This window comes from Oryctolagus cuniculus, chromosome 10 (assembly GCF_964237555.1).
Source record: "Oryctolagus cuniculus chromosome 10, mOryCun1.1, whole genome shotgun sequence".
Lineage (NCBI taxonomy): Eukaryota > Metazoa > Chordata > Mammalia > Lagomorpha > Leporidae > Oryctolagus > Oryctolagus cuniculus.
Genome location: NC_091441.1, coordinates 99,583,404 through 99,598,073, shown reverse-complemented (window position 1 = coordinate 99,598,073; position 14,670 = coordinate 99,583,404). Strand labels below are relative to the sequence as shown.

The following is a 14,670-nucleotide window of genomic DNA, read 5'->3' as shown; positions in this document are numbered from 1 at the left end:
GTAGGGAGACAGCGAATGAACAGATTAGAAAATAAGATTAAATTAGAAAGGTGATTTCTGACGTCTTGGAGCTGGTGCAGCAGGGCGGGCCAGCTCTAGAGGAAGGGGTCAGAGCTGCGGGCGTGGAGGTGAGGCCTCGGGGAGGAGCCGAGAGCTGTGGCCGGCTGAGGGAGTCACCCCAGCGGAGGTTCTGGTGGACTGCTGGATTTCAGGGACGGCACAAGCCAGCACAGCCAGAAGCACAGCGCAGGGCAGAGGTGGCCAGGGGCGAAGTCTGAGGCAGGTGGGAGTCAGCTGCGCCTTGAATGTATTCTGATTACAGTCGCCACAGTGCAGGCCCAGTGGTTTTCCTGCCTTCACCCGCCAGGGGGCCCTGCTGCCTTCCCTCTCGTCCACATGTTTCCTTGCAGCTGCTGCCCTGAAGCAGACATGAACTTAGACATGGAGCTGCAGGGAGAGACGAGAGACAGCCCGTGGCCCTGGTGCATGGCAGTCCCACCTTGGATCAGGGCCAGCTCCCCGTTACTGAGAAGGAAAAGGAGACACAGATGTAGCTTTGTTCTGTGTCCTGCCACTGAGGCCACTGACTTCACAGATGCTCAAGTTCTAGCATTTGGCTAATGATAGAGCCAAGTGGTCAACGCCGCAGTGAATGCCCATTGTCTGGTGTCTTTCTAGAAGTTTCAGGGATGGGCTGGGAGAGGCTTGCCATTTTAAACATGGCTCCATCTATTTCACTCTTAAGCAAAACAGGAGAAACTTCTGTCACGTTAAAAGAGATGTCCCTTTCCGGCTGACCTGATTTATTGGTTTGCTTAAGAGGCAGAGAGACGGAGCGAATTCCCATCTGCTAGTTCACTCCCCAAGTGGCCAGGGCTGGGCCAGGCTGAAGCCAGGAGCTAGCAACTTAATTCAGGTCTCCACATGGGTGGCAAGCACCCAACTACTTGAGCCATCACCTGCTGCCTCCCAGTGTGTGCACTAACAGGAGCAGAGCTGGACTCAAACCCAGGTATTCCAGCATGGGCCACAGGCATGCAGACCTCACTGCCAGGCCGAACGCCTGCCCCACGCCTTGTATTTTCATTGAAAGGTGTAGCTGTACGTACTAAGGGTTACAGAGTCTGAGCCTTCTTTTTTCCTGCCTTCTCTGTGCCCTTCACGCTGCCCAGGCTCCCAACCCCCCCACCCCGGGCCTCAGTGGTGTGGGCCCTGATACCCAGGCAGATGGTTGAGACGAGTGTGGGGGTGGGAAGCAGCCATCCATGATTCTTGTCAAAATCCTTCTTTCTTTTTCTTCTTCCTTCCCTCCCTCCTTTTCTCTTCCAAGCATCTGCATTCTGGCAAACCCTTGGCCCAAAGATTCACACCAGGTGGGACGTGGCAGGCTGGCCTCAGTTGAGGACGGAGAGTCACCTGACAGCAGCTGCCTGCGTGAAATACCTGCTGGATGAGTGGGACCACTGGCCTGGGGGAACCCTGGTTGTCTTTGCCGAGACCCTGCTCTCCTCAGGGCACCGCCATTGAGGCACAGCCATCGGCCGTTGGGAGGGAGGCGCCCTCTGCAGCAGCCTGCACCATGGCTGTCTCGCCACGCGTCCCACAGCCGCCTTTTGCCCCGGTGCGTTATACGCAGAGTTTGGACACACACTGCCCTCCCTCCGAGATGCCAGACGTTTTTCCACAGCCTTGGAGAGGGGCTTTGCCTGAGGGCTGGGGGCCCTGGGCTCCGTTTCCTTCACATTCCAGCTGGCCCAGATCCCTCTGTGGCCACAGGGCCCTGCCCCCACACCCTGCCCTCTGGGTGACACGGGAGCAGACCTTCTAGTGGCCAGCGTAGGGTTGGGAGAACTTTACAAACATTAGGACCTAACACTGTCTCATCGCTGAACTAAGAGGCCATAGCACCGACAAGCAGCGTGGGCGCCGGCTGAGGCTCCTCCCAGCCCTTGGGTGGCAGCGTGCGAGCACGCAGGCCATCATCTTAAAGCCATCCCCCTAACCATCGTGCACATCCCAGCGGCACCGCCATTGTCTCCACCAGCCACCAGCCGGCTCCTCCTCGTCCCGACACCTGGGGGTTTCTTTTGATTTCGAGAACAGCCTTAATCATTCCGCTTTGATTTACGTGTATACCTCATAAACATTCACGTTCGTTTCTCTCTCTCCCTTTCTCTCTTCTCTTTGCTCACCCCCTTGCCTCTCCCTGCAGCACCACATTGTGACTGACGGTTTGGTTCCCTCTCTGCTCTGCCCCTGCTCAGCACGGGAGAATGTTGACTTAGAAGCAATAGGGGGCGGCTTGCCACCAAGAGCACAACCCCGGGGCGAGGTCTAGGGAGGCCCCCCGCCCGCCTCTGTTTACTGTGCAATCCCAGTCCTTCTTAAGCCATCACCAGTGCGTGTGCTCAGAGCAGAGGGGCCAGGGCTTCTGCCAGCCCAGGGAGAGGCCCAGAGCCCCACGTGGGGAAGCGTGGCGCCGTTTCTCCACCTGGTGGCCTGGGCGGCATTCCTCCCCAGGACCCTTTCCTTGGGGGCCTCCCTTCATCTTGGGCACAGCCACAAGTCTCATCTCTGATGTTCTATGCAATGAAATATAAACCCTCAAAGACAACTGTTAATATTTAATAAATTCCATGTTATGTATAAGGAGTTAATTGCAACCGTGCAATTGAGAAACTGGATAGATCTGCTCACATCCCCTCCTCCCCCCCCGCCCCTCTCCCGTGTGTGTGAAATTCTCCGTCTGTGGCATGCTTGACCTGCGGCAGGACTCGCTGCTGCCGGGCGAGCCACCGCCTGCCCCGCCGCGGAGCATGCGCAGCTCGCAGCCTCTTTGCACGACTTCATCCATCTTAAACGCTCGACCCCTTTGCTTGGAGTTCTTTTTGCCTCAGAACCTCTCCTTCAGGAGCACTACTAGCTGACTTCTGCACAGCTGGTGAGGACCCACCAGTTGTCGCCTGAGCGTGCCAGGCTGCGGGCCAGGCAGTGTGAGGCCCCACATGCCCTGCCGCGTTCTCATCCAAGAAGCAGGTAAAAAGGAGTCCACGGAGTAGACATGATGGTGGGAGCCTGCCCAGGATGCATGTGTGCGAATGTTCTGAAGGTTTGCTGTAGGATTGCTGTCCGTATGTCATTCTCCCCTCCTACCCGAGCCCCAGACCGGAGGCATCTGACTGCCCCTTCCCAGTGGGGCACTGCTTAAGGGCAGAGCTGGGCAGCATTCACAGTCAGAGAGGCAGAGGCCAGACAGAACCTGGCTATGCTCTGTGGGCCCAGCTTCTGCGTGCAGCTGCTCCCTGCCTCTCCCCTGTGGCTGGAGGCCTGGAGGGACTGGGAGCCCAGGAGACGTGGGCTGGAGCCAGCAGGTCAGTGGGTGCTCGGGAAGAGCTGAACCTTTAGTGCTTGTGGCCTTTGGCTGACAGTGTCTTCTGGAACCAGAGCAGGTGAACTATTTACATAGACAATGGCTGCAAGTAGAGTTTCTTGGGAAGTTTCTCAATAGCAAAACGTCCCTGAAGGTCCTGTGCGGGCCTTGCTGCCTCTGTTGCCAGGGCGTATCATCCCTGCCCATCACCTTCTCTGAAGCCCACCCATCCTCATTAGCTTCTCCACCACTGAGCTGAAGCATGGCAGGCGGGAGCTGCCTGATGCCTTGAGGTCTGATCTGCCTCCAGAGTGCTCTGGTTTGCACCGTGCGTTTCTCAGGGGTCCACATTTCTCCTGGTTTTCTCTAACGTCTGCACGCCCCTCAGAGACAGAGCCTGGCCCACCTCTGGCGACTAGGATGGGACAAGCAGCTGCGAGCCTTCACGTTGCACGTGGGACACCTGCTCATCCCCAAGATGCGGTCTGGCTAAGGGAGGCTGGGGCCGCATCTCTGTGGGGATGCACCTAGGTACTTGGAGGCCAGAGCAGTGATCCTCTCCACTGAAGGCCAGGGATGGGCTAGGAGCAGGGTGCAAGCGGGAAGATGTCAGCAGGTCCGCCTGCACCGGGCCCTGTCTGTCTCTGAAGTGTTAACTTCTTAGCAGATTTCCTTTCTGGCCAAGGTCTCTGAGTTTGAAAAATCTGACATCTGCCATTCCTCACGCCCCTCTGTATCCCCAGGACACGTCATTGCCTCTCTGTGGAGGTGGCTGGGGCAGGCATCTGGGCTGTAGGTGTCTTGAACCCTGTGACTCTCGGGGCAATGTAGCCGGAGGCTGAGGGACCAGCATTTGGTGCCTTGGGAAGCAGGGAACAGCAGACCTGTTTCCAAATGGGCAAGGGGTCTCGGGGAGGCCATCTAGGCCTTCTCCGTACCTCCCTCCCCTGCGTCACAGCCAGGGTGTCGCCTCCTCTGCCCTCGCCGGGCCCCAGTGCACATGTCAGGTGGCAGCCCCACCCCCATCCTCTTAGTTCTTGGGTGGAATGTGAGGGCTCAGGGCCAACAACGAAAGGGCAGCAGTAGCAGCAACTGTGGCCCCTCTCCTGGAGCCTGTGGGGGCGCTTTCCAGGCAGGCTCTTTGCCATGACAGTGTGCTCCTGCCCTAGCGGCTCCTCCTCCACCCAGCCCCCGCCATGCTGTAAATATTTGTCATTGTGGACTCCGACAGGGTCAGAGGGACAGGCCTAATGAACTAAAACTCCTCCGAGATGCCAGCTCCGTCTCCCTGGGTGCCTGCTGCCCTGGGGAGGCCCTGGAGAGCCATGGAAATTGTGAGACTGTGTGCACGCGAACCTATGTATGAGTGTGTGTGTGTGTGTGTGTGCGCGTGTGCGTGTCTGTCTCATTCAGCTCCTCCTCCCCTAGGCAGCACCCTGGAGAGGAGTGGCCATCCACACCTTCTCCTCCAGCTTCCACGTCTTGTTTTCGGCTTTCCCTCCTTCCTCCCTCCTCTTTCCCTTCTTTCTTTCTCTCCTTCTTCATTTGAGGGGGGAAGAGTGCTGTACAAAGTCACACAAACAAGTTTACAGTTGTAAGTGCAATGACCCGAGTCCTCCAGCCGCCCTCGTGAACTGTGTGCCGTCCTCCCGTGCTCTGTGAGAACTTGTGGTACTTTCAGTGTCCCTCCCCCTGCATTGTGACAAGGTAATTCTGTGGTATCAGAATAAAAAGACTTGATATAAACAATCCACACACTGTCTCTGGGTTGGTTTCTAAAGTGGCAAGGCTTCACCAAAGGAGCAAATCACCAAGTTCGTGTCATGGTTAAAGGGAAGAGATGCGGAAGGGCTGGCGTGCCTGTGGCTGAATTCGCACCAAGTCAGTCAAGCCACAAGGGACCCCCCACAGAGGTGGAGGCTCCAAGCTTGGACCTGCACAGTGGGCGTCCAGGCTGCACACACAGCTTTCTGCGATCTTGTGCTGGGAAGACAGGTGAGCAGCTGCTGCCCCCTGGTGCTGCTAACGAGTCCTACACCTGCTTGCCCTGCTCTGCCGACTCCCAACTCCCACCTCATAACCCAGAGTTGCCAGAAAATTTTAAAAACACAGATAAATGAAAGGAATACCGTCGTCTGTTGTCGACCATCCCCTCTCTGGCCCTTCCCCTAGAGTTAACATCTTGAGACATATCCTTCCTTCCTGTCTTTCACCTTCAGCAGAGGCCACGGTGCAGAACATCCTATTTGCTGGCCTTCCGTTTATTTCTACGTGTTCACTGCGCAGTGCCCAACCCCAGAGACACACCAGGGGAGTTTACAGCCAGTCTGCTGCACACACTCCGAGGGACAGGCACCATATACTCCATTTTCCTAACACAAACAACGCTTGATGAACCTCCCGGTTTCCAGAGATGGCTGGGGTCACTCTTGGACTCCTGGTTCTGGCCTTAACAGTCCTGCACACACTGAGTGCTCAATAAATGCAGGTGACCTCTGAATGCAGGGATGGTTTTTACTTAACCACTAATGTTCAAGTAATGATGTCGCTGTTAGGGAAGGGGAGGCTGCAGGCCAGGCAAGTGGAATGTCAGTCAAAGGCAAGGCAGAGTGCAGGGACCTAGGTGTGAAAGCAGGCGGGCTCGAGGGGGAAGAAGGGGCCGTCCCAGTTGGCCTGACTGCGGTGCAGCCTCTCCAGTCCCGTGCCACTTGCCGAGGAAGCCTGCCTGTCCAGGATCTTTGTTTCCACAGGAAGCTCCCTTGGCCTAGGAGGGGCCTGACCCCCACCAGGCCCTCTGCACCCAAGAGCTCGGGCCCACCGGCTCACCATCCCCAGCAAGGCGCCCCTGCGAAGAGCCGGTGAGGGCTGCGGGGACTGATAACTCATGGGTCAGGTCTGGTGGCCGATAAGCCCAGACAGCACCCTGTGAGCCCCGCCCCCGTGCCTCTTTGCCCTCCCCCGCCCCCCCCCGCCATGCCACAACTCCGCTCCGCCCGGACCTAGCCTCGTCCCGACCTCTGCCCGGGAGGCCCCCAGGATGGGGAGCGACCCTGCAACCGGCCCTGCAGCCCACCTGGCCCGCCCCACCCGCTTCCTCAAGTCTTCATTGGTCGGCATTCCTCTCAGGCCCCACCCTCCCAGTGCTCTGGCCTCACCCTAGTCTCACGCTGGCCCTGTCGATCCTCCCCGACAACCTGCCCCTGCACGCCGCCTCCAAAGGGCCGCCCCTTTCCTCGGAGATCCCACTGCCTCCCCTGTCAGTCAGCGGCGGGCAGCTCGACCCGCAGACCCCGCCTCCCACCAGCCCCGCCTCGCCCTGCCCCGAAAGGCCTGCGGCTCTCCTCAGGGTCCCCTCCTCCTCTCCGGGACTTTTCCCTCAAGGTCCCGCCCCGTCTGCCAACGGCCCTCTGCCATTCGTCGAAGGCCCGGCTCCCAGATCGCCTCCGGGCCGTAGCGGAAACAGGCCGGGCCGCCCCAGGCTACGCCCCGCGAGGCCTCACTTCCGGGCGCTTGCACGCGCCGCTTCGCCCCGCCTGCGGAGACTATGGAGCGTCAGGTGAGGGCTCGGCCCGCGGTGCCCGTGGTCCGTGCAGCCCGGGCCGGGCCTGAACCTGGTGTGTCCCCTGCGCAGGTGCTGCTGAGCGAGCCCGAGGAGGCGGCGGCGCTGTACCGGGTCCTTAGCCGCCAGCCCGCGCTGAGCGCCGCCTGCCTGGGCCCGGATGTCACCACGCAGTACGGGGGCCGCTACCGGACAGTGCACACTGGTGTGTGTACAGTGGGGAGCTGGGTGGCAGCGGGGCCGTACACTCTGGGGGCGTAGAGGGGGCGTGTGGGGCTCGCTGCGTGACCGTGCACGCGAGTGTGTGGAGAAGCCGGGGCTTGGAGGGTAAGCCCCCCAAGGTTCCTGCACAGGGGTGTGCGGGGCGTTACCAGGCCGTGCCCAGGAGTGCGAGAGTCGAGGGTGTGGGAGTCGAACTTTGACCTGGGTGCTGAGTGTGGGCCTTCCTCGGTCACGTGCCAGGCTGCCCTCAAGACTCTAGGCTGGGTGCTGGAGGCAGTAGTGAGTTGTCTCCAAGAGGCTGGGCTGAGCGTGGCCAGCGTGGGCCAGCCTGCACCCAGGGTGTCTGGAGAGCGGTTGGGGAAGGTGGATCTGGGCATGCCTGGGCTAAGGGACAGTGGCCAGGACTGGCCAAGACAAGTTGAGCCGTCTCGCACTTCCCCTCACAGAATGGACCCAGAGGGACCTGGAACGCATGGAGAACATCCGATTCTGCCGCCAGTACCTGGTGTTCCACGATGAGGATTCAGTGGTGTTTGCAGGGCCTGCAGGCAGCAGTGTGGAGACCCGGGGGGAGTAAGTGTGAGGGAGGACTGTCACGGACAAGGCCACCGCCGTCTAACGCAAGCCTTTGCGAAGGCTCGCCAGGTGCCTGGCTGTGCGTGGGCCCAGAGCGAGGCCGGGAGCCGCGCTCCTGCCCTTGGGAGCTCATCGGCTCTCCGGTGACATGGTCCGCACCAGAGGCATGGGCCAGACTGGAGCCCCCAGAAGCCCAGGGAAAGGCTAGGCCAGCTGCCGTGGGAGTTGGAGAGCCCTGAGGTGCTGTAGGGGCTGGTGTGGGCCAGAACCTCAAGAATCTCCTCTGGGAGGTTGTGGCAGGTAGGGGTGCGTGACTGGGCTTGTTGCTGAGGGGGGAGGCGTTCCTGACCGCCCACCCCGTGCCTTCCCCAAGGCTGCTGAGCCGAGAGTCCCCTTCAGGCACCCTGAAGGCGGTGCTGCGCAAGGCTGGAGGCACCGGCCCCGGGGAGGAGAAGCAGTTCCTGGAGGTGAGTCCCCCTGGGGCCAGATGGTGGGCACCTGGAGGCCCCACAGAGGAGACTCGGGGGCGGGGGCGGGCAGCCTGACGCCCGCGTGTCCTCAGGTCTGGGAGAAGAACCGGAAACTCAAGAGCTTCAACCTGTCGGCGCTGGAGAAGCATGGGCCTGTATATGAAGATGGTGAGATGCCGCTGGCGAGCAGGCAGGGTGGACGGGAGGGCGCTTGTAGCCCTGCCTCCTCCCTCATTGGCCCTCCCCACGCCCAGACTGCTTCGGCTGCCTGTCCTGGTCGCATTCGGAGACACACTTGCTGTACGTGGCAGAGAAGAAGCGGCCGAAGGCCGAGTCCTTCTTTCAGACCAAGGCCTTGGACGTCAGTGCCGGCGAGGACGAGACGGCCAGGCCGAAGAAGCCAGACCAGGCCGTCAAGGTGCTCGAGGCTGTGGCCAGTCCGTGAAGGCCCTGCAGGCGCTCAGTGTGCTCCCTTGCCACACTGTGCCTGCCAGCACCAGGGAGGCACTGGCTTCTAAGGCGGCAGGGCAGGGTCTTGTGGACAGCCTGGGCGTTGACGGTCTTGTGTTCCCAGGGGGATCAGTTTGTGTTTTATGAAGACTGGGGAGAAAGCATGGTGTCCAAAAGCACCCCTGTGCTCTGCGTCCTGGATGTTGAGAGCGGCAACATCTCGGTGCTTGAAGGGGTCCCTGAGAACGTGTCCCCTGGCCAGGTCAGCAGCGCCTTGTCCTGTGTTCTTCCTGGAGCCTCGGGTCCCTGCTTGAGCCACGGTCCCTTAACCATGCCTGCCGCGTGGTCTTGTTTACAGGCATTTTGGGCCCCTGGAGACACGGGTGTGGTGTTTGTGGGCTGGTGGCATGAGCCCTTCCGGCTAGGCATCCGCTTCTGCACCAATCGCAGGTGAGGTAGGGGAACTGGGCAGGAGCCCCCGCAGCCCAGCTGGCCTTGAAGCTGAGTGTCTTCTCTGGCGGTTCCAGGTCAGCCCTGTACTATGTGGACCTCACTGGGGGGAAGTATGGTAAGTGGCAGGCACCCACCTTCGCTGGCACATGTGGGCCCTACCTGCCTGCACCCACCGTCTCTGGCACACGTGGGCCCTACCTGCCTGTGTGATGCCCACATTTCCGTTTGGCACAGAGCTCCTCTCAGATGACTCCCTGGCCATCTCTTCTCCACGGCTGAGCCCAGACCAGTGTCGCATTGTATACCTGCGGTACCCATCTCTAGTCCCCCATCATCAGTGTAGCCAGCTGTGCCTGGTAAGCTGGAGGAGGGACTGCAAGCCGAAGGACCAGTGTCCTCTCCCCAGAAGCCCCCAGCGGATGCCCTCCTGTCCAGGGTGCAGCAGTCATGTGGGCAGGGCCTAGAGGCTGAGTGCTGGCCCAGAGGGCGTTCACTGTGTTCACCGTGAGCGCTGCTGCCTTGACCGTGTCTTTCGTGGACAGGAGTGCTTGTCCCCATAGTTCTCTGCGTGTAGCCAGCTGTGTGTGGGCCTAGGTAGGGTGGGAAGTTACATAGTCCCAGTCCCTGTCCAGGAAGAGCTTTCGGCACCGATGGAAGAAGTCAGGGCCGGGCCTGTCTGAGGCCCTTCCAGGCGTCTGGTCTGGATCACCAGAAAGGAGGCAGGCTCGTCTCAGGCCCCTTCCTTCTGAGGCTGTCGTAGAAGGGGGCCAGGACACTGTCCGTGCCCCGGTGGACCTGACTGGCGTGTTCTTCTGCAGTACGACTGGTACACCAAGGTCACCTCGGTGGTCGTGGACATTGTGCCTCGGCAGCTGGGAGGTAAGGGGGGCCTGGCAGGGTGGTGGCGTGGAGGCTGCAGCCAGCTCTTTCCCTGCCGTCTGTTCCTCCCTGCCCTGCGTTCCTTCTGAGGGCCCCGGCTCCTTCGAGTGGGTCGGAGGAAGTACCCTAGGTCCACAGCGCACCCCGGGTCCAAGGGTGGGTGCTGTCCTGCCATCCCATCCCGGCAGCCGGGCTCAGTCAGCCAGGGCCCTGGGTGGGCTCTGTCGCAGAGAGGCGCCTGCTTGCTCAGGCCAGCCCGTCGGTTCCCAGGAATGCCATCGCCGGGGGGCTCACTTGTCCCCCGCAAGGTTGCAGTGCTGGGAGCCGAGTCTCAGTCCCAGCCCTGTCCTGTCTTAGCTGTGTGGCCCCGGCCCCGGCTTCCGCTTCATCTGTGAAGGGGCGGTTGCCTTGCCTTCTTTGTCGGGTAGGACTTACTGAGCACCCTGTGTCAGGCGCTGTGCTGAGCACGACGGGGGCAGGCAGACAGGTGTTACCCTCCCATCTTTGCAGAGAACTTCTCTGGAATCTACTGCAGCCTTCTGCCTCTGGGGTGCTGGTCGGCTGACAGCCAGAGAGTGGTCTTCGACTCCGCTCAGCGCAGCCGGCAGGTAAGGTGCCCCAACCGTGTTGAGGGGCGGCCACCGTGATGAGCCCCCAGCAGCCTGGGCCCTGGGGTTCAGTGCCCAGCACGGGTCCTCATGGCCCCTTCAAACCTGCCTGCTTTCATGCTGGAAGGGACTGGTTGCCGGTCCCCCATGACAGGACCCTCCCATGCCCCTGAGTGTGTCCCTGGATGCTCTCAAAGAGCAGCTCGTAGGGGGGGCACTGTGTATCCCCCAGGGATGGGCCGGGCACCCACAGTGTGCCAGGTCCTGAGTGTGCTATCATTTGCTCCTGCGCTGACTCAGGGGCTCAGAGGCATTCCTTCCCTGGCCCGGAGGCGCTGAGCGAGTTGTGGTAGGGCCGGAATTCGAACCCAGGCCCTCAGGCTACTCCCTGCTGCACTGGGTAGCCGTTGCCACGGTTGCTCAGGCCCTGTCCTAGCCCAGCAGTTCCCAAGAGAGTAGAGAGGTGGGGGTGCGACCCATGGGGCTCTCGGATGTGGTTCCACAGAAGGCTTTCTCTCTGCTCCAGGATCTGTTTGTTGTGGACACGCAGACGGGCAGTGTGACCTCCCTCACAGCTGGTGAGCAGGCCGCTGGGGGTGACGGGTAGGACTGGTGCTCTGCAGCGGTGCCAGACCTTACCCAGCCAACGTCTACCTGTGCTGCTCACCTGCCCTGCAGTATCAGCTCTGCCCATAGGTCCTGGCTCGGCCTTAGCCTGGCCACACCCCTGCGCCTGAAACCCACAAAACTGTCCCTTGCCAAGGTCTGCCAGAGTCATCCTGTTCCCTCCCCTTACCTCGGGGGCCCTATCACAGGCAGAGGCAGCCGTGCCCAGGGGAAGCTGGGTGTTGACTCTCCCGTTTGTCCCACCCTCAAGCCTGGTGATTCTGTCCTTGACATAGCTTTTGAATTTTCCGCCTGTCCTGCCTCTACCTGTTCCTCCACAGAGCTACCAAAGGGTTGCTCTAGGGTCCCACCTCTCAGAATCAGCACAATCCCCCACCCCCACCCAACTCCCTGGGCCCAGCTGCCACTCCTGCCCACTGTAGCCATGCAGGTGGGCGGATGGACCTTGGTGCGTCCCCAAGCCTGGCAGTTCCTGGGCATACCCAGTGTCGGCCAGGTGAGCGAGGCTCTGTGCAGTTGGGTGTTTGTGAGGGGGCAGCTGTCCATAGAACCTCTGGCCTGGGACTCTGCAGAGAGCATCTGAGAAAGGTGGTGGCCCCTGCCAGACGATGAGTGGCATCTGCTTTCTCCAGGGGGTTCCGGTGGGAGCTGGAAGCTGCTCACAATTGATCAGGACCTCATGGTGGCCCAGTTTTCCACCCCCAGCCTGCCCCCAAGTCTGGTGAGTATGGGTGGGTCTCAGGCCGAGAGGGAGGGCAGAGCTCCTTGTGGCCCTAGAGGCCGACACGTGGGCCCGGTCCAGTGTAGTCCAGTAGGGTTTGGCCCTCATGAGGAGGAACTGCTGGGCAAGGCACTGCTGTGTATAGGACAGGGTGCCTGGGGAAGTGGCCAGTACATAGTCACTACAGGGCCCAGTGAGACAGCAAAGGCTAGACCCTCAGGAGGGAGGGGTGTGTGTGTTTCCATGAGCACCTTGGTAGTCACCGATTCAAACAGGAATCCGTGCCACATCCTCTGGAGTGGAGCTACCCATTTCCCACTCGGGGCAGAAGCAGCAGAGCAGGGAGGCACCTAGACCACCTGTGACACACTCCTTCCCCTTGGCAGAAAGTGGGGTTCCTGCCTCCTGCGGGGAAGGAGCAGTCAGTATCATGGGTGTCCCTGGAGGAGGCTGAACCCATTCCTGACATTCACTGGGGCATCCGGGTGCTGCAGCCACCACCGGAGCAAGAGAATGCGCAGTACGGTGAGCTGGGCGTGGGCAGAGGGACACCTGCAGCACACAGCGTCCTGTCTGCGCGTTACGGGGTTTCCTGCGATTGCCTCTGAGAAGTTTGCTGTCCCCTTTGTGGGTGGTAACGGGGAGTGGCGTCCAGGCCTCTGAGCACCTGCTCTGAATATCAGAACTGAGCACCACCAGGCCAGAGCATGTGTGGTGGGGAAACCGAGGCCTTTGTGACCACACCTCTTCCAGGATGCTGCTGGCTCCCTGACTAGGACAGAAGGGGCGTGAGCATTCTGGGGTCCTCACCTAGCCGGGTGGGCTACCTTGGTCAGGACTCGGTTCCAGGAGTCAGCCCCAGACCTACAGCTGTCGATGTGGACAGCCCTGCCTGCCCTGCTGACTGCTGCCCTCTTCCTGCAGCTGGCCTCGACTTCGAAGCCATCCTCATGCAGCCCGGCAGCCCTTCGGACAAGACCCAGGTGCCCATGGTGGTCATGCCCCACGGTAGGCATCGAGCCCAAGAGCCCCTGCCCTCCCAGCCATCCCAGCTGGCCTTTTTACCCTCTGCTCCCTGTCTGCAGGGGGGCCCCATTCATCCTTTGTCACTGCCTGGATGCTGTTCCCAGCCATGCTCTGCAAGATGGGCTTTGCAGTGCTACTAGGTGAGCGAGCAGGGACCTGTGGCTCTGTTAGGACTGTGGTGGAGCGATGGGTGGTTCTGGATTGTACAAGCACCGTGGTTGCCACTCCAGTCTCTGGGCCTTTCTGTAACCTGACCTGGTAAGCACTCCCAGGAACTCCCTGTGCCCAGCCTCTGGCTCCGTGGTGTGGTAATAACATGAACTAACTTGGGACTTCATGGAAAGGGTGCTGTGGTCACTGGGTTGTAGCTTCAAATCTCCAGGCTCCTTCCCCCAGTCTGAGAGGTAGCGAGTCCTAGTACCCACTGCCCGGATGGGTGGAAGGGTGTCTCGGGGCTGGGACAGTGGCCTGACCACCCTGTCTGGTCCTTCCCTGGCCTCCAGTGAACTATCGTGGCTCAACGGGCTTTGGCCAGGACAGCATCCTCTCCCTCCCAGGCAATGTGGGCCAGCAGGATGTGAAAGACGTCCAGGTAGCAGAAACTGGGCTCCGGGACAGGCTTGGAGGGTGGGCTGTCGAGGTGGCTCCGTCCAGCTGGGCAGGCAGCTGGCTGCAGTGTGCTCTGCCCCTTCCTGTAGTTCGCAGTGGAGCAGGTTCTCCGGGAGGAGCGCTTTGACACAGGCCGCGTAGCCCTTATGGGTGGTTCCCATGGTGGCTTCCTCTCCTGCCACCTGATTGGCCAGTACCCAGAGACCTACGGTGCTTGTGTGGCCAGGAACCCTGTGACCAACATCGCCTCCATGATGGGCTCCACAGACATCCCTGACTGGTGGGTGTGCCCCCAGGTCCCTGCCCTTCTCTCCAGCTCTGTAGGCCCCCGGATTCTGGGGGCTGCAGCAGTGCAAAATCTTGCAGGTGTGTGGTGGAGGCTGGCTTCCCGTACAGCAATGACTGCCTGCCAGACCTCAGTGTGTGGGCAGACATGCTGGACAAGTCACCCATCAAGTACATCCCGCAGGTACGTGTACCTCCTCTGGGCCACTCGCACGCGTGTCTCCAGACCCCAGGGCCCAACTCACGTGCCACCCCACCCCCACCCCACACACCCAGGTGAAGACGCCCCTGTTACTGATGCTGGGCCAGGAGGACCGGCGCGTGCCCTTCAAGCAGGGCATAGAGTATTACCGTGCCCTCAAGGCCCGGAGTGTGCCTGTGCGGTGAGTGCAGCAGGACAGCCCTGGCAGCTGGGGGGCAGGTGAGCACGCGAGAACCTCCAGTCTGAAAATACTGCTGCCCACCCCTTACAGGCTCTTGCTGTATCCCAAAAGCACGCACGCACTCTCGGAAGTGGAGGTGGAATCAGACAGCTTCATGAACGCTGTGCTCTGGCTGCGCACACACTTGGGCACCTGAAGCCCTGCCATGCTACCCAAGCTGGTCAGCCCATGTCCGCTTGCTCCTGGGGAGCGCCAGGGTCTGGCAGAGCCACGAAAGGATTCCTGGGATCTGGACTCCGTGGATGGGTGGGCAAAGGAATGTGGGCTGTGTAGTCACAATAAATGGGGGCAGAGAGCTGGTTGCTGCTGGTACTTTGTACCAGGCCATCCCTAGGCCCCCTCGGGGCTCACAGACCCCAGGTCCTGGGTGTG

At 60.8% G+C, this 14,670-nt stretch overlaps 2 protein-coding genes across 6 annotated transcripts in view; both read left to right on the top strand.

The window, feature by feature from the left end:
* BSN (bassoon presynaptic cytomatrix protein) overlaps positions 1 to 5,125 on the top strand; it is a 109,237-nt gene extending 104,112 nt beyond the window's left edge. For all 5 annotated transcript variants that reach the window (XR_007921917.2, XR_007921916.2, XR_007921915.2 and 2 more), the window contains one exon: positions 1,331 to 5,125. The gene's annotated coding sequence lies outside the window, so the exon portion shown is untranslated. The remainder of the gene's footprint in view (positions 1 to 1,330) is intronic.
* A 1,475-nt stretch (positions 5,126 to 6,600) lies between these two features.
* APEH (acylaminoacyl-peptide hydrolase) lies at positions 6,601 to 14,593 on the top strand. Its single transcript, XM_002713192.5, has 22 exons — positions 6,601 to 6,926; positions 7,002 to 7,134; positions 7,598 to 7,724; positions 8,101 to 8,194; positions 8,290 to 8,365; positions 8,452 to 8,615; positions 8,772 to 8,909; positions 9,006 to 9,097; positions 9,175 to 9,215; positions 9,335 to 9,456; positions 9,919 to 9,979; positions 10,490 to 10,587; positions 11,114 to 11,165; positions 11,847 to 11,935; positions 12,322 to 12,460; positions 12,860 to 12,943; positions 13,021 to 13,101; positions 13,465 to 13,553; positions 13,660 to 13,850; positions 13,937 to 14,039; positions 14,132 to 14,238; positions 14,329 to 14,593. The coding sequence occupies exons 1-22, from the start codon at positions 6,915 to 6,917 to the stop codon at positions 14,432 to 14,434; spliced, it is 2,199 nt and encodes a 732-aa protein (XP_002713238.1). The 5' UTR covers positions 6,601 to 6,914; the 3' UTR covers positions 14,435 to 14,593.
* The last annotated feature ends 77 nt before the right edge of the window (positions 14,594 to 14,670 follow it).

Coding starts and splice junctions, on each gene's coding strand:
- APEH (XM_002713192.5), top strand. Junction 7,725..8,100: donor AGTGTGGAGACCCGGGGGGA/GTAAGTGTGAGG, acceptor GCCTTCCCCAAG/GCTGCTGAGCCGAGAGTCCC. Junction 12,461..12,859: donor GCAAGAGAATGCGCAGTACG/GTGAGCTGGGCG, acceptor CTCTTCCTGCAG/CTGGCCTCGACTTCGAAGCC.